Source organism: Microtus pennsylvanicus, chromosome 13 (assembly GCF_037038515.1).
Source record: "Microtus pennsylvanicus isolate mMicPen1 chromosome 13, mMicPen1.hap1, whole genome shotgun sequence".
Classification (NCBI taxonomy): Eukaryota; Metazoa; Chordata; class Mammalia; order Rodentia; family Cricetidae; genus Microtus; species Microtus pennsylvanicus.
The window spans coordinates 45241518-45261041 of NC_134591.1; the positions used below are offsets into that span (position 1 = coordinate 45241518).

Consider the following 19524-nt stretch of genomic DNA (forward strand, 5'->3'; position numbering starts at 1 on the left):
ATAGTCCAGCAGTACTAAAATTACTCTGTTCACTTTTGATATTATATTTAGTGAACAAAATTTGGCATTGATTTTCTTGGGAAAACTATTTTCAAGACACATGAAATTAAGAACTTTAACTTTCAGAAAAAAAAATGTGTTGTCTCTTGGCAGCAGATGGCAGACATTGCTGCTGTTGTTGAGTTTCCACTTTTCCAGGAAATGACTTCCATCTGCAACAAGAAAAATGCTGACCTTTATATGCTTGCGGGTCCTTTGTCGCATGCAAATGCCAATCTGATGCTACATACATTGTCAGCTTGTCTGAAAAGGATGTGTTAGGCAGATTGTTTTCTTTTTGGAGCTTCAGGTTTTTGGAGACATAGTCTTCATTTGTTTTAAAGCTGACACTGAATTCTTATTAGTTGGCTCATCTCTGGAAAAGGCTTGTTCGGGTCAAATGATTAGGTGCTACCCTGGATACACAGCACGAGAATCACCGGAAACTTGTTAGAAATGCAGATTCTTTGGCCCAGTTCCAGCTTTACTGAGTTCAGAGTTCCAATTATAGAGCTACTAAACCGTCCAGGCAGCTCTGGTGCCCACTATAATCTGGGTCCATGGGTCAGGTTTAGTTTTTCTAATTATAAAGGAAAGGATGGCAGTGTGAATTATTATACAGGTGCTGTTAATGCTGATTAAAGCTTGATCAATCAAGAATGCTGTAGTTAAGATGGCCTAGTTTGTAGCATATACATTTATATATGTGTATAAGCATTTAAAAATTATGTTTTAAGACAGATTAGTATAACCTAGGCTGGCCACAAACCCAATCCTTTGCTCCCCAGTTTTGAGTACTAAGGTTATAGGATTGTGAAATGATGCTTGGTTTAGTGTATACTGTAGCCTATGCATTTTTTAAAATGTTGTATTAGGCAAGTTAGCATCTCTGAACCTCAATTTCTTGATTTATAAAATATTAGCCATTATAGAAATATGGATCACATTTGTATTCTGTACTCAATGAATATTGATTTGAAAACAACTCAAACTTAGGAGTTAAGATAGGAGCTCAAAGCAAGTTTATGTTTGAGAATTAGGATTTTCTTTCTTAATTGTTGTCTTTTCTGGTTGCTAGGTTTTTTTGTTTGTTTGCTTGTTTTGCTTTGTTTTGTTTTGTTTGAGATACTAAAGGATGGGCCGTTTGTGGTGTCCCTCCCTTCTTTTTTTAAATTGTCTGTTCATCTTTAATTGAAATTAAATTATTAATTTCTAGGAAAATTTTGTATATTAGATTATTTCTTTTTTTAAAAATTTATTTATTTATTAAAGATTTCTGTCTCTTCCCCGCCACCGCCTCCCATTTCCCTCCCCCTCTCCCAATTAAGTCCCCCCCCCCTCAGCCCGAAAAGCAATCAGGGTTCCCTGTCCTGTGGGAAGTCCAAGGAACCCCCACCTCCATCCAGGTCTAGTAAGTTGAGCATCCAAACTGCCTAGGTTCCCACAAAGCCAGTGCGTGCAGTAGGATCAGAAACCCATTGCCATTGTTCTTGAGTTCTCAGTAGTCCTCATTGTCCGCTATGTTCAGAGAGTCCGGTTTTATCCCAGGCTTTTCCAGACCCAGGCCAGCTGGCCTTGGTGAGTTCCCAGTAGAACATCCCCATTGTCTCAGTGTGTGGGTGCACCCCTTGTGGTCCTGAGTTCCTTGCTTGTGCTCTCTCTCCTTCTGCTCCTGATTTGGACCTAGATTATTTCTTTATAGATAGCATTTTTAATTCAAATTCTCATTCTTTGCTGTTACAAGAACTTCAGTTGAAGGGTGTGCCTCTAAGTTTTTATGACTATTTCTTCTTAAGAATGTTTTAGCCTTGAGTTCTTACTTTTCTTCCTCTTTCCTTTTGTTTCTTCCTCTTTTTCTCCTATTCTTGTTCTTAATTTTACTTTTTAAAAAGATTTGAGAAGCCAGGCCATGGTGAGTGAATTTTATGATACTTAAAAATATATCTGATTCTGTTTTGTTTATCTTCAAGGCCATGTTTTTGGTGTACTGTGCACTGGAGAAAGAACCTGTGCCAATGTCCTTGCCTCCAGCCTTGGTGCCACCGTCTAAGAGAACAATGGTCAGTATATCAGGCTCCGTGTGGTCGGTCCCCTCTTCAGCAGCCAAGGACTCTTACCACTCCTTACCACCTGTAGGCATTTTACCTACCAAAGCACCGTTAAGACAGGTAGAAAAATTTGTCAGTGTTAAAGGATTTTACTTTAACAAAGTGCATGAATGTGATTGGTAAAATTAGAGGAGCAAAGATGCTGCACTTGCTCTAGTTGAGCCTGCATGACGTGATGCCACAGAGGAGGCAGATGCTCCTTATGTCCTGTGGGTGTTTGACTGATCTATAGAGATTAAAGATGGAGATAGAAGATACTGTGTGCTAATATGCATGCTCTCCCTGTCATAATAATAATTTTTAATCTGTAGTTAACTCTTGATTCTTTAGATCACGTTACTAATTCTGATCGATTCTTACTTCCTTTGACCTATCTTTGGTCAGGTTGTGTAATAGCAACTATAATGACAGCCTGTACAGCTCAGCTCTGGGCAAGAATGCTGCATGCATAGAAAATGAAGCTTGGGGAGTATGTAGATTATTTATTTATGCAGGCTTTCCCAGATACTACTTTTAGTATTAGAATTTGTAGGCCAGGGCTTAATTGTGCTTGAGTTTACTGGTTTCTTAAAAAAAAAAAAAGTGTTAAATTGGCACCTGTAAATGTCCTAACTGGTGTGTAATTCTGCTGCCTTCTCTTCATACTTTTTGGTTGTGATGTATGGGAACCAGTGCACATCAGGTTATTTGGGTATATTTGTTCAGATTGGTGACAAATACACTTATGGTTTGAAGAAATATTATTTCAAAGTTGGTTTCATTTTGATAGAAACTTCTCTTCCCTCTCCAGTGGGTTGTATCCCCTGCAGAAAAGGCTAAATATGATGAAATCTTCCTGAAAACGGATAAGGATATGGATGGATATGTGTCTGGTCAAGAGGTCCGTGAAACCTTCCTGAAAACAGGTTTACCTTCTGCCTTACTAGCCCACATCTGGTAAGACTTTATTTTAATAGTTTTTAAAAAGTGTGTGTGTGTGCGTGTGTGTATGTGTATGTAGTGTTATATCTAGTTTTTATACTTTTTTCTAGATTTTGAGAACAGGTTAGTAATTGTTTCATTTTTTATAGAGAAAATTCAAATATGAAGAATTATTGTGTATAATAAACAAAAATTCAGGAGTGGTATTAAAAAAACAGGTGGAGCATTTTTTGTTTATACCAATTATAAACCCATAGAATGTTGTTACGAAAATCCAGCTATCTGAAATTTAAACAGTTTAATAAGTAATACCTTTAGGTGCTGGAGATATAGCTCAGTTGGTAGAGTTCCTAACTAGCATGCAGAAGGGCATGGATTTGATCCCTTGTGTTACATGAATTGGGTATGGTGACATACACCTGCAATCCCAGTACTCATGGAAGTGCAAGATCAGCCTGGAATAATGAGACCATGTCTAAAGAAAAAAAATGCTTTCATTTTGCTTTAGAGCTGAATAGTATTCCATTTTTTATATATACAGATTTTTGTTAGCCACTTATCTATTGATGGAGATCTGTTGGTATCATTTCATTCCCATAGAGAATAGAGCAGCAATAAACAGGGTTGCAAATATCTTTGCAAGAAAATAGATGTATCATATTGAGGTTACTTGAAAGAAAGAAAAATTCTGTGTGTTCTTTTTGTGCATCCTTGCCTGTACCTTACACATGGACATCTGCAAACAGATACACACATAGAAACAGTAAGTATCACAGGTAGTAGGAGAAGAAGAAAGGGTGATGAGGAAGGGTGGAGTGCAAGTAAAGAATACGAGTCAGCCAGGCAGTGGTGGCGCACACCTTTAATCCCAGCACTTGGGAGGCAGAGGCAGGGCAGATTTCTGTTACTTCGAGACCAGCCTGGTCTAGAAGAGCTAGTTCCAGGACAGGCTCCAAAGACACAGAAAAATCCTGTCTTGAAAAGCCAAAATAAATAAATAAATAAATAAAAAATAGATGAGTCGTGAAAGAGGGTATAAAACTTGGGTTTCTAGTTTTAACTCTATCATGGATTTTTAATTTTTTGTGCATAAACATGTAAGCAAAATCCTATAGCTTCAGAATGGCTGTGTATATTCATGATTTGAATATGTTCATTGAGGTGTATAGACTTTTGGTCTAGGCAGTTGCTTGTTTGAATGGCTACATTAGTCTGTGTGGGGGTTTGTTTGTAACATTTGTACAAGATAGTGGGTTTTTTTTAATTAAAAAATAAACAGTGATGTACATGTCTAATCCTGTAAGATGTATATATTTGTATGACACTTGTTCATTGGTAATGCATTTCATAGTACATATAATAATGCATATGAAATTGCTTTGTCTTGTGCCTGCCCCTACCCTGGCTAACTCTGTCAGATGTTATCTTGAGGTTTTTAAGAAGCAACAAACAACAAAAAGTTGCAAAGAGAAACTTAGAAGAGAGCAGAGCATAGTAGGTCTGTCTTAAGAGAGATGAATATCCAGACTGGAAAAGATTAAGCTTGCATAGCTGAATCTACAAGCCTTTGAGTGCCTAGGCTAAGTACACAGAACAAAGTAACTGTCACAAATAGGTTTGGTGCTGTGCTCAGGCTTTAATCATGCATTTTCTTTCTTATGGTACCTCACAAAAGGAGTTTCTTTACTTACAGAGGAAGAAACTAAGATTGAGACCTCAAAAATTTTTGTTCCAGGTTGTAAGGACTTAAAATAAAAGCTGTACTCCACATTTGGCTTGATACCGTGTCTTTTTGTCAACTACCCTGATATCCAGTCTTTTTGTCAGGCTACCCTGACTTTCAGAGAATTAAACATTTGTAAAGCTGAATTTTAAAGAGAAGAAAAAAAGGCAAATAGAATGAAACATTTATTCTCTCCCTTCAATTGACAGGTTTTACTGTGTTTTCTGGTAAAATTTATTATTTGACAATTTCGTATGTATGTAATAAGTTTTGGTCATTCACATACTCCATTACCATCTTGTATCACCATTCCACATTCTGGAGCTCTTCTTTACAATATATCTCTTTTCAATTTTTATGTTTTTGTTTGTTTTCTAATAACCTCCTGAGCTTAATTAGGGTTGCTTGCATGTACGTGGGTGTAGGATTATTTACTGGATCATGTGTAACTTGCCAGTGACTACTTTACTGAAGAAAAATGACTTCCCTTCCCCGGCAGCCATTAACTACCCCAGGCAAGGGTTGGGCCTCTTGTGCCCCTCTCCTAGCCATGCTGCAGTGCTGATGGGCTCAGCCTTAGCCGGGTGGCCACTGCTGTGTTTGTGAGTGCAGCAGCTGTGTCATGTTCAGAAGACAGCATTCCCCAGCACCCTTTCCATCTTCCTGCTCATACGTTCTTTTTACTTTCTCTGAGCGTTGGGGTTTTTGTTTTGCTTTGTTTTTCTGACAGCCCTGGCTGTCCAGGATCTTGCTCTATAGACCAGGTTGGCCTTAAACTCAGAGATCCACCTGCCTCTGCTTCCCAAGTGCTGGGACTAAAGGTGTGCTTCACTACTGCCTGGTTTCTTTTTTAGCATCTTAATGTGCTCCACTTCTTTAACTTTTTATGTGAGTTTTGAGCAGCCTGTGATCTTTTTCAATTCAGCTAATTATTTTTAAAACATTAAAATCATATGTTTTTCTCCTGGGTTTTGGGAGTAATAATGTAGCACTTATGTACTGTTCATTTTGTTTATTTGTATAGGGCACTGTGTGACACAAAGAACTGTGGGAAGCTTTCAAAAGACCAGTTTGCCTTGGCTTTTCACTTAATCAATCAAAAGTTAATAAAGGGCATTGATCCTCCACATATTCTCACTCCTGAAATGATTCCACCGTCAGACAGGTCAAGTTTACAAAAGGTAAGAAAACTTTAAAGAGGATCTGCATGCTTGATAGAAAGGAACCAATGCTGTGTCTAGTCACAAACATGGAGGGGCAGAGCACTCCCATTTGGTTTAGTATATCTGTGAGCATGCTCACAGACCTTATATATCCCTAATATAGCATCCTTGAACTGCCAACCCTACTATCCATCACACATATGACTGCTGTACTTTATTATATTAAATTGAAGTTGTGGGTTTTTTTTTTTTTTTGAAACAGAGTCTCATATAGCCCAGCCTGGCATTGAATACTGTATAGCTGAGAATTACTTTGAACTTCTGATCCTTTCTTCTTTCACTTCCCAAATGCTAGGATTATAAGCACGCACCATGGCTAGTCAATTTTTATGAAAAACTAAAGAAGGAAGCATTAGCTATAATAATTAAATTGTTACATTTCAATCTTACAGAAAACAATACAAATTTGGAAACAAAATCCATAAGATAGTGATTGCTTAGTATCAATTTTACATCAAAATAGCCTTCAAGAAAAACTGTATGTTGAGGAAAATCTGTATGCATTTCTTTGTCATAGGATGAGCGTTCATTCTTAAGTATATATCTGAGCTTCATATCTAAACATCTAGAAGTTAGTTGGGTTTCTGGTCAGCAGTGGAAATTTTCAAAGCATTTTCATTTTAACCAAGTTGCACTTTGAATTTTATTTCCTTGTCTAGAAGCTCTTTTTAATATAGCACATTTACAATATCATGGTCTGTAATAGACCTTTCAAAAGACTTATATGGTGGGTTTAGTTACTTTTCAAACTAAATAACCAGGTGTCGATTGACCCTGTAGTCTCAGCTCCTGGGAAGGCTTAGACTAAAGAATTCTTTTTGTTTGTTTGTTTTCGAGACAGGGTTTCTCTGTAGCTTTGGAGCCTGTCCTAGAACTAGCTCTGTAGACCAGGCTGGCCTCAAACTCAGAGAGATTTGCCTGCCTCCCGAGTGCCGGGATTAAAGGTGTGTGCCACCATCTTGCCACCATTGCCCTGCTAAAGAATTATTGAATCCAGAAGTTCAAGGCTATCCTGGGCAGTGCAAGGAGACCTCATCTAAAAAAAGACCCAAACAAAATAAAACGTCTCACCCAAACTTTCCATCTTTAAATCTCTTCTCACCTGTGTCATAAATACTGCTGTGGTGGTATTTCAGGGTTGTCAAATGTGTGTTATTAAGAACTCACTTTCAAGTACCAATAAAATGTTTTGATTTTGCATTAATTTTATAAGATAGTTAAAAATTCCATTTTAACCTAACAGAAGTCAAAAATGGACTTTTCCCCTCCAAATAAAGTAAATGGAATTCACTACTGCCAGGTCCTGAGAATTAGTTATATGAATGAGGTCCTGAGAATTAGTTATATGAATGAGGTTTTGTACTTTGTGAGTGTTTTTAAACTCTTGGATGTGTGACATGAACTCATAGGTCGTGGAGCGAACTGAAAGTGATGCTGCACAGAAAGATGTAGGGTACAGACTTATACCTATGCATTCTGTTCTGTATCTCAGCAGTGTAACACTGTAGACATCATTCATGTAGGGTTTAATTTCTGCATTTTTAATTTATAATGACTGAAACTTTCACCAACTCTTAATTTCCAAGAGAACATAAATTACTGAATCAATTTTGGTTGTTCATGGAATCTTTATAAGTATGCACTTGAGGTTATATCTGTTAACATAGTTTGTAATTAGTAGACTTCTCAGAAGACCATTTACTGATGGAGGTGGGTCTTGTATCTTATCTGTTGCTTTCATTGGTTAACTAATAAAGAAAACTGCTTGGCCTGATAGGACAGAAAATTAGGTAGGTGGAGTAAACAGAACAGAATGCTGGGAGAAAGAAGCCGAGTCAGGCAATCGCCATGATTCTTCCACTCCAGACAGACGCAGGTTAAGATCTTTCCTGGTAAACCAGCTTGTGGTGCTACACAGAATATTAAAAATGGGTTAGATTAATATGTAAGAGCTAGCCAATAAGAGGTTAAAACTAATGGGCCAAGCAGCATTTAAAAGAATACAGTTTCCGTGTAATTATTTCGGATAAAGCTAGCCGTGCGGGCTGAGCAGTGGGAAGCGGCCCACCTCTCCTACAACAATTTACTAGAGCATGCTAAGGTATGCTTATTTCTTGGTGCCAGATTCATTGAAATATTTTATAACTGCTAGTTTTGATATTTTATAACTGTTGCCTTATCTATTGATCAAAAATATTAAAATTTGTACTGACTTTCAAATAATCTCTTCTCATCTATTTTTTTATTTTATTTAAAAGAACTGCATTTTTTTGTAGCTTCAACTAAACCATTTTGAATGTCGCTCTCCTCCTCTCTGTGTTTTTTCTAGTTTGGACTGTTTTTTCCATTCTGCCGCACTCTGCTTTCGCCTTTCTTGTACTGTCAGTTTCTTAACTCCCCTCTCTCTCAAGGTTAGAGCTTTATTTTATGCTGTCTTTGTTGTATTTTAGCATTACAGTTTTTTATTTACACGGTATATTTTGAAATTAGAGTGTTTTTTATGTGGAAAAGTTGATAAACAGTGAAAACGGTTGATCAGCATGCTTTTGTCATGTGTCGTTTGATACTTACATGCACTGTGGCCTGACTTCCCTGGACTCCTCAATCCACTTAAAATTATTAAGGTGAGGCTTTGATAAAATGCACAAAACAACATGAGAGAAAATATTTGTAGGGTGCATGTGGGGCCAGAGATGCTCAGCAGTTCAGAGCACTGACTGCTCTTCCAGAGGATCCAGGTTTGGTTCCCCACTCACAGGCATGGCAGCTTACAACCGTCTGTGGGATCCAAAGTCCTCTTCTAGTCCCCACAGGCACCAAGCGCACATTTTCTACACAGACTTGTAAGCAAGCAAACACCCATACACATAAAAAATAATTCAAAATTGAATAAATGAATAAAATAATTTTAAAAGACAGGCATGCTACAATTTTTCTTTGTGTACCCTTCTTGTACTATACATAATTTTAGTTGAACTTTTCCATATTTGCTTGCATGCCATTTTAATAATATAAAGCTATTACCTTCTAACTTGTTTGAGGCTAAACTAATTTATTTAACTTAATCTTCTTGCCTATTGGTGTTTTAATAGCAAAGGCTGCAAAATGTAATCCACTTTTTAAGAAGAGGTATGGAAGCCATGTGTTTCCTGGTGTACTTGCACCTCTAATAGAACTTTTCTCAGTAGCATTTAAGTGATAGAAATTACTCTTAGTAATGAATGTGAGATCAAGTTCTATTTTTTTTTCATTTTTTTTCACCTGTCTGGATATCTGACTCAACCTAACCCATAGGTCAAGTTTAGATAAAACTAAAACTTAGTGAATAACTGTCTCCTGCAGAAATCTGCTTTAAGATTCTTAATTTAATATGGCTTCAGTAATGGTCTGTATATTAATGGAGCTTAATAAGACAGTTAAGTATTTTTGAGAATCATGGTACTGTGCACCTTTAACCTCAGCACTCCAGAGACTGAGGCCAGAAGGTTTACAGTAAATTTAAGACTAGCCTAGGCTACATAGTGAGCTCAAGAGTAGCCTAGGCTGCATAGGGAAGTGCTGTCTCAACTGCCCCTCTAAAAGAATTATATTTGATGTAAGGTTGTAACTAATATAAAATTTGAAGTTTAATTAATTGAATCTTTATAGATGAGTTTTAATGCTAATAGTCAAAACAACTCAGTATTAGCAGGCAATGTGATAATAAAAAAAAAGTAGAAGGAATTATTTGTCAAATTTTATTAACCAGTTTGCTAAGTTTACTTTTAGCACAATGTTTTCTAAGTTACTTTGGCATGCAAATGCCAAAGGTCATGTTATAAAATGACAGTTGTATTTAATCTGAAGATTTTTGATCAAATTAATAGGTTCAACTTTGAGCAGTCCCTTGATTTGTTTCCCAGCTCTAAATTTAGTTAATACTCACCTCCCAGTGATTCACTTTTTAGATTACTTTTGAGAACTGATTGATAGGCTCAGCAGTGCCTGGTAAATTTTAATGATTGTGTAAGGGTGAGGAATAGAATAGTATGGAGCATTTAGATCTCTTCTGCTGTGTGCGTGGTGACACATGAAAGTCACAGCATTAGTATTATCAACTCAGTTTTATGTTCTAATCGTAGGTCTCACACAGTCAGGTTTTAGTTTTACTATTTCCAGAAGCTGATGATTCTGTTATTTGTTAATCTGATTGTAATGGTGTGTATAAGTCGGGTTTTTAAAGGAGCAGTCATCCTCTTGTTCTGACTTTAGAAAGCAAACCGGACATCAGTGGCAGTTCAAAAAAGAAAAAGTTACTTCATTTGATCTAAGTAGGCAGGGCAGAGATTTATTTCTCCATTTTCCGGGTGAAGAGGATATAATTAGCAAAATAACAGGATGTAGATTAAACCTAGATTCTGTATCTATCTAAGTATCATTTGGTAACCAATTCTGATATCATCCTTATTAAAAGAAAGCAATGTGTTGGTATATGATGTCCCATTTAATCCCCATACTTGTGGGTAGAGGCAGGAGGATCAGGAATTCAAGGTCACCGTTGACTCCACAGCACGTTTAAGGCCGTCTTGGGTAAATGAGACCCTGCCTCAAAAACACAAAAATGGACTGGAGAGATGGCTTAACAGTTAAGTGTGTAAACTGCTGTTGCAGAGGGACTGGAGTTTGACTCCCAGAACCTGTGTCAGGCTGCTTACAACCACCTGTAATAGGGGATCTGATGCCTTTTTCTGGCCTCTCTAGTATGCACATACACACAGAGTTAAAAATCTGTTTATAAAAAAACCAGAAAAACACTAATACACACTAAAAAAATTAAAAAGTGAGAAGAAATATTTTCTGTATATAGACTTACATACATGGTGATAGTAGTGTTTATTGTAGGACATGTTTGAGCAGTTGGTCAGTTGATTTTTGGTTAGATTAGATAATAAAAGCATTTAACAAAAAGTATTCGTTGAGTAAAGTCAACCACCATTATAATTCTGAGACTCAACAAAATTTATGTACTTATTCTGTGCTAGATAATGTAAATAGAAATATATCATCATCCCTGTTGCTGCTAAATCACACATCTTAATGGAGGAATTAATTTCTAATCTTGCATGTGTTTATTTACTGCAGAATTCTGGGTAAACTAGGATCATGTGACAAAGGCAATGGAATCTGGGGTGTGAGTTTATATTATTGAATAATAGCTTTCTGGAGGGTATAAGGGAGCTGTCTTAATATACAAGAGCATATATAATTACAAATATATATATATATATGGTTGTGGAAAGTATTTTATTAAATGAGTTAAAAGCGATAATATGTAGTAAAATGGAATACCTTGTTACCCTGTATGGCTTTAGCATTTTGAGTGCTTAGCATTTATAGTAGTAATGTATAACTGTGAATTTTCTGTTTTTAGACCATCATAGGATCAAGTCCTGTTGCAGATTTCTCTGCTATTAAGGAACTAGATACTCTTAACAATGAAATAGTTGACCTCCAGAGGTATGTAAAATAAAATTATAGCTAACTGTATAGGCACACATACAGATTATATGTATAGTATATGTGTATTACATAAACTTCCTCATTTTCTATGCACATTTTGATAAATACTACTTTATTTCTTTAAATACCATATTTCTGCTTAAATGGGATCAGAATGCTTTTTTAAAAAATCAAATATAAGCTAGGTGGTGGTGATGCATGCCTTTAATCCCAGCACTCAGAAGGCAGAAGCAGGCAAGTCTCTGTGAGTTCAAGGGCCAGCCTGGTCTACAGAGCAATTTCTAGGACAGTTAGTACTGTTATACAGAGATACCCTGTCTTGAAAACAAACAAACAAAATTAAATATAAGGCAAATGATAAAGGAAGACACTCACTGTTGACCTCTTGCCTTCACACTCACACATCTGTGCATATACCCACAAATACACAAACATACGCCTATACCTTTTTATTACTTTGGTTCAAGACAGAAGTAAACATTGGGTTACTGTGTCTATAATCATGTTTATATTTTATTTTCACAGGGCCTGTAAATGCCCCATTAAACATTCTTGCTTATGTGTGTATTATTTAAACCGCTAATTAGGAAAATACTTGTCTCTGTGCCTCTCAAGCTGATGTAGACAGACACATTCTTCAGTGTTCTACACTTGCTTTCTTGACTTGCACAGTTGTTTAGTGTATAATATGCCTTTATAGTTACTTTAATAGGAATTAGCACCATAGATAAAATACTCTTTTGTTGCCATTTCTAATAGTTATTACATTTGGGCATTTAAGCTTTTACCAAGCTTTGATAATTGAGATATTATGGCTGTTGTATATAGTAAATGATAACTAATAACCTATGAGGAGCATGCCTAGCATTTTTAAGTTTTCGTTAGATCACCAAGTCTTTAGTATTTCATTATATACCTAGTCTTTCAGTATTTTTTTTCTGTACAAAAGTTTTTACTCTTGAGGTTTTGTTTTTGAGTCTTTTTAATAGAATGAATGTGTATAACTATGATATAGGAAAGAATTCAAACAGTGTATGTGATGTTTACTAAATTGCTTTTTGACACAAGATTTCACTTTTATTGTTTTTTTTTACCATTTTTATTTATTTATGCATTGTGTGTGCACATGTGTGTGAATGTGCTGTGGTGCGTATACAAAGGCCAGAGCACAACCTTCTGGAGTCAGTTCTCTCCTCCACCAGCGAGCCCTGAGGATCAAACTTAGATTGTCAAGCTTGGTGGCAAGTGCCTTACCCATTGTGCCATCTCACTGGCTCTTTCATTGGTTAGAGATGAAGATGTTCAATTCCAAAGACTTCCGGTTGACATAGGATATACTTACTCAGACTCCCAGTAACTCACTGTTGTTAGTTTAATTCTATTTTCATTTTTGATCAAAGAATGAAGGGCTCTTCCTTCATGGTGTTCCCCTGCAGATCACAGAGGCGTGTACCTTTAATTCCAGAACTCAGGAGGCAGAGGCAAGCAGAACTCTGAGTTCAAAGTCTGGTCTACAGAGAGAGATCCAGGATAGCCAGCGCTACATAGAGAGACCCTGTCTGTCTAAAACAAAACACCAAACTGCAGCAACAACAAAAACCCATAGCGTTTCCCTGTCACCCAGACCATTCTTCTTACTTCCCACAGTATATTCTCTCCTAGGACACCTTAAAATTTCATAAGAGCAGATACTGTATTTACTCTTTCTACCTTCAGAAATAAGCAAGGTGCTTTAACCATCTTTTGCTTTATTGTTATATTAGTCACTTTTCTTCTTATTGAGGAGATGTATGGCAGAAGCAACTGAAGCAAGGAAGGATTTATATTGGCTCACAGTTTCAGAGGGTTCAGTCCATCATAGCAAAGCAAGCTGGATGGTGTGAGTGGCTCTGTCCACCGAAGCAGGCATCTGTTGTAGAACTTCTCATGCAGCCACCAGACCACAAAGCAGAGACTACTCTGGCAGTGGGACTGGGCTATGACTTTCAAAAGCCCACTCCTAGTGACCCAACTCCTCTAGCCACAGCAGACCCCCAAAAAGCAATACTAACTAAAGACCGCATACTCAAATGTAACAGTGTGTGAGGACATTCACATTCAAACTATACTAATCCCGTTCCTCTAACCACCTGATACAGGTAGGCATATTACCTCTCACCTCAGCCTGCCACTATTTCCAGAAACTTGATCCGTTTGTTTATTATTTTTATTTTTTCAAGACAGGGTCTCTCTGTGTAGCCCTAATTGTCCTACCACTCACTATGTAGACCAGCCTGGTTCAAACTCACAGATTTCTACCTATCTCTGCCTCCTGAATACTGGGGTTATAAGTGTATACCATCATGCCCAGCCAGTTCTTAAAAGCTGGATCCCATAAATCCTTACTCTGAGCCGGGCGGTGGTGGTGCATGCCTTTAATCCCAGCACTTGGAGGCAGAGGCAGATGGATCTCTGTGAGTTCAAGGCCAATCTGGTCTACAAGAGCTAGTTCCAGGACAGGCTCCAAAGCTACAAAGAACCGTGTCTCAGAAAACAAAACAAAAGAATCCTTACTCCTAAAGTAAAATGCCTCAGAGAAGTTTTGGGTTTTTTTTATTTGTTTGTTTGTTGTTGTTGGGGATAGGTTTTTTTTTAAAGATTTATTTTTAATTATGTGTGTATGGGTGAATCAGGTGTCTGTGGTGGCCAGAAGTTTAGGATCCTGTGGGACTGGAATTAGAGGTGGTGTTATGGGTCCTGGGAATGGAACTCAGATCCTCTGCAAGAGCAGCTTGTGCTCTTAACCACTCAACATCTCTCCAGTCCGCTGTGAGAAGTTCTGGACAGATGAAAGGTGCAAGAAAATGAGACTGTTTCAATCTCTTGGACAGCATGGTCATGGTAATTTATGCTGAGGCAAAAGTTAATATTTTGACTTCTGCTAGCTTCTACTTCCTTCTTGCCTGTCCTGTTAGCAAAGCATAAGGAAGCAAAAGCCACATCCTGTCAGGCCTATTTGTTTTCCTGGTTTGAGGCCAATAAGCAATAGGTAATTATAGTAGTTATTGGGATTGTGCTACATCAACTTTATATAAATTCTTTTTTTTTAATTCTTGCAACATCCCTGAAGTGGAAGAGGTTTTTAATCTTGATTTAATAGTTTTTAAATTATTTATTCTGTGGGGGCATGAGGATGCATATGCATGTATATAAACATGCATGCCACAGAGATAGGTGGAGGTCAGAGGACAACTTGTAGGCTAGAACCTGGTTGTCAGTCTTGGTCACAAGTGCCTTCACCTACTGAACCACCTTTCCAGCTCCTGTGTCTTATTGCAGAGAGGCTGTGCAGTAGAGGATTTTAGTGGTAGAACTTTTGACCAGATTCCCAGATTATCTGACACCATTTTGTCAAAAAAATTTTTTCACATTCATTTAATATGTGGGATGGTGTGTGCACATGGAGGTCAGAGAACAACTTCTGGAATGAGGCTTTTTCTCTTCTTCTACCATATTTGTCCTGGAGATCAAACTCTTGCCGTGCTAGGCTGCAAGTTCCTTCATTCACTAAGACGTCATCCTAGCCTGATTTGGTCAGATTTACTTACTATGTCTTAGTTTCTTCATATCTAAAATGGAAATGCAAACTCTATGTGGATGCTGAGAACATGGTAAATCAGTACAAGTTATTAGTTGTCATCCTCAATGCTCAGCTCATACTTCAGCGTGTACGACTTACTAAATCGTTGCTCAGTAAGTACTGTTTAGAATAGCTAAGTGAGTTCTTTTTCCTAGGTGAAGACAGACTAGGACCGTTGTAGCCAGATAGTCGGTGCCATGTCTTTGCCCAGGAATTGACCTAATTGGGTCAGTGAGGGAATGAAGAAAAGACAGACACAGAGAGACCTCCAGAGACTAAAAAGCTGGGGTTGGGTGGGCCAAGTTCATAGATAGAGAAGCCACAGCACCCAGGAAGCTCAGTGTATCATGTGAAGTTGGTCAGGAGGTAGGATTATCCATAAAATTGCAGAAGGGGACAGGGTTATTAAACACAGTTGAACAAGGAGGCAGGGCTTTTTTTACACAACTGAACAAGGAATAAGGTCTAGCGAATCTCTGTAGGAGCAGTCTGCAGGTGGTAAAATTGGGGACTAGAGGAAGGCTTTACCATCCCTTTGAGCCTCACAGGAATGGGCTGGGCTGGGGTGGATTTGCCAGTTCTCCATGGGGCTAATGCATTGGTCTAGACATGTCCATGTAAATATGTTCCTCGATATATAGGCTTCTGTCTTGTTTATATTCAAGAACTGATATAAAACAACAATAACAGCTTTTGACACCCTGGAAATGAGTCTTTTAGTTCCATACTCTGTCATCATCTGGGTCTCAACCTCTCATGAGGTACTTGAGTTCTGTCTGCCCACAGGAGTTTTGTTGTTGTTTTGTTCTTTTGCAGTGCTTGGATCAGGGCCTATACTGAGTGAGCTCTCACCACTGAAGGGAGAGAGAGCCTTATGAATTCCCAACTCAGAGACAGAGAGATATATTGTTGGCCACATATGTGATTCATTATGCAGCAGTAAATAACTAATACAGATTAAGTTCATAAATTATTTATTTTTAAAAATTTCTTTTATTTTTTATTTATTTAATGTGCACTGGTGTTTTGCCTGTATATGTTTTATGTGAGGATATAGGATCCTCTAGAACTGGAGTTACAGATGGTTATAAGCTGCCATGTGGGTACTGGGAATGATCCCAGGTCCTCTGAAGACCAATCAGTTCTCTTAACTGCTGAGCCATCTCTCCAGCCCATCTGCGTGATGATATTTTGTTTGTGATCTAACAATAAAGCTTGCTGAAATATCAGAAAAGTAAAGGAGCCAGCCACTATAGAGACTTTTTACCTCTGCCCAGTCTGCATACCAAACTGGGCAAGATCCTGTCTCCACGAATCCTCAGACTCAATGCGCTGAGCACCTGTCTCCTCCACCTTGTGACAGGCTGCACGTCCTGATGCACATCCATGAGCATCCTGACCAGCTCCACTTAGCTCCCCACTCCCAGACCCTCTTTTATTTTGAAACATGGTGTCACATAGCCTAGTATGACTTCAAACTTGCTATACCAAGGATGGTCTTGAATTTCTAAACCTCTGCCTCTACCTCCTGAATGCTGGGATTACAGATATGACTGTTAAGGTGTCCAGTTTTATCCTGTATGCGGTTTCATGCATGCTACATGAAGCCTACCAACTGAATTACATCATAGCTCCCTATAACCTATTTTAGTCACATATAAAACTCCCGTCCTTTTAGTTTACTGATGTTACAGAAAATATTTTTATAGATTGTGTTTCTGCTAACAAACATACAGGTTTTAATGCTTTTGTCACTTAAATCTTACAGAAAGTATAAAATTAAGTTTTGAATCAAGATTGTAGTAGTGCCATTTCTTGTATTTGCTTGTGTGTTTACCTTTACCGAAAACCTTTACATTGTCATATGCCTTTGAGCTGATTGCTTATCATACTTTCATCTGAAGGACTCTTGTTACCATTTCTTATAGGACAGCCCTACTACTATTTGTTTATCTAGGAATAATTTAAGGCCAGTTTGGTCAGGTGTGGGATTTTTTTTTTTGGTTTTTTTTTTTTTTGGATTTTTCGAGACAGGGTTTCTCCGTGGCTTTTGGTTCCTGTCCTGGAACTAGCTCTTCTAGACCAGGCTGGCCTCGAACTCATAGAGATCCGCCTGCCTCTGCCTCCCGAGTGCTGGGATTAAAGGCGTGCGCCACCACCGCCCGGCAGGTGTGGGATTTTTGCTGTTGTTCGTTTTAAAGACAGATCTAAGCTGGTAGTTCTTACTGGCCTGGGACTTGATGGGAATACACAGAGATCTGCCTGCTTCTGCTTCCTGGTATTAGCATTTTTAAATTTAGATTACACTTTAAGGAGTTTTACAAGAAATATCAAGACTGAAAAAAATAGTTCTGTGAGTTTTTACAGGCTTTCTAGTTTCTAATGATTTTTAGTTTTAGAAAGATGCTATGTTCAGAAAAATGACAATAAATATGTATCTGGGAAGGATGTGGAAAGTGATTTAATCCTGTCTGTGATACTTTTGGCATCATATCAGCGTTAAGACAAATGGTTTCCTCTATTCTCCCTATAAACTGAGCCTGGCAAAAATAGAAGTAAATTGTTGCCTCAGGTTTTCTTAACCTGACTGCCCTTGCATTGAGCCACTTCATGTTAAGTTTCTACACTTATCCACTGTGGACGCCTAAAAGCCTAGCTTGAACCTTACTTCCTTGATGGGTCCAATGTGAAGGTACACAGAATCAAAACTGCTAGCCTCTCAAATGCCAGGAGTTCCATCCTTTCCTGTCTGTAGTATTGGTTCTGTGGATCTCAGTACGTGCAAGCACGTGAGAGTGAATAGGGCAGAGGGTAGTCTAAATGAAGGATGAGTAGGATAATTTCTTTCCTCTTTTCTGGAAATTACTTTTTTATTTTTCGCATAATGTATCTGAGCAGCTTGGGAAGCTGAATATATCACTTTTAATTGTGATATAGAGCCTTGAATAGTTTTTAAAGTATGTTAAGAATGCCTTGAGGACTGAGGAGGTGGCTTATCAGTTAACATGGGAGCATATATAAGGGGGCATCGTTAATGCTGGGTAGGTATGGTGGTCTACCTGTAATCTCCATATGGGAGGCAGAGACTAGCCAAATCTTCAAGCTGTAGGTGCGAGTGAGAGACTGTGCCACAATATGCATAAGGAGGGAGAGTGATCAGGGAAGATATGTCTACCTTGCTCCCCACATGCATACATGTCTTCCTGTTCATATACAAAGGAACACACACATATACATGCATATAATTATATAAAAGTACACTAAAATGTTGGGGGGGTTGTTTTTTCCAAACAATTTCTCTGTATATCTCTGGCTGGCCTCTAACTCAGAGATCCACCTGCCTCTGCCTCCCAAGTGATGGGATTAAAGGTGTGTACCACCACCACCACCTGACATCACATAAAAATTTTAAAGGTGTTTTGTATTGGTTATTTATATATTATTTTTTTAATTTATTTATTTATTATGTATACAATATTCTGTCTGCATGCCTGAAGGCCAGAAGAGGGCGCCAGACCTCTTTACAGATGGTTGTGAGCCACCATGTGGTTGCTGGGAATTGAACTCAGGACCTTTGGAAGAACAGGCAATGCTCTTAACCACTGAGCCATCTCTCCAGCCCCTATATATTATTTTTTTTAGAAAGGAAGAATATAAGAAAATCAGCCAGTCAATTTTCAAGCATCTAAATGTATGTTTAAATGTTTTTAAAATAAGAGTGTAGTTAGAGGTTAGCAGCTATTTCAAGACAACAAAATAACAATTTGGTGTTTCTGAAATTACAATCTAAATTTTTATACATTGTCTGGCTAGTACAATGTTATGCTGCTTAGTTTTGACCATAAGAGAAATTATTAAAGGAACCAGAATATTACTTAGATAAACATGAATTAGAAGTTAAATTTTATTGATCTCTGAGCTAATATGTAAAGATTCTCTTATTTTGGAGACTGGAGTCAACATACGTTTAGAGATATTTCTATTGCTCCCCCTTCCCAATACCTTAAAAATATTAGCAGCAGTTTGTACTCTTAAATCATCCTCCATTTTTTCAATCGATGCTTGCTGGTAAAAGCCCAAATCTTGGTGCTCTCCATTTCTCACCAAGTGAGCTTCCTGTCTCCTGTCTCCACTACTTTAAGTCAGCTCACTGCCTTCTTGCAGCTCTATTTTCCTTGTGCACATTCTGTCTCCTCAACAGGCACTGTGAGTAACAGGAGTTAACAGCAGCGTAGGGAGGGTTGAGCAGACACTGTCAGTAACAAGAGTTAAAAGAGCAGCAGAAAGACTTTAAATGATGCACATTCACATTTGAGACTGCGGTGGCAATCTCTCCGATACTGTATAATGTTTTCTATTTTTGTTACCTGCTGTCTGAAATGGAGCTGAAGT

General features: G+C 37.9%; 1 protein-coding gene across 4 annotated transcripts in view; it reads left to right on the plus strand.

Moving 5' to 3' along the window:
* The window catches only part of Eps15 (epidermal growth factor receptor pathway substrate 15), a 99361-nt gene that overhangs the window by 38831 nt on the left and 41006 nt on the right, over window positions 1–19524 (plus strand). For 2 of the 4 annotated variants that reach the window (XM_075946047.1, XM_075946049.1), the window contains exons 9-12: window positions 2010–2099; window positions 2938–3083; window positions 5816–5972; window positions 11425–11510. In XM_075946047.1, coding sequence (XP_075802162.1) covers window positions 2010–2099; window positions 2938–3083; window positions 5816–5972; window positions 11425–11510 — 479 coding nt within the window. Of the gene's footprint in view, window positions 1–2009; window positions 2208–2937; window positions 3084–5815; window positions 5973–11424; window positions 11511–19524 lie in introns of all 4 variants that reach the window. The other 2 variants (XM_075946046.1, XM_075946048.1) reach the window with 1 other exon arrangement.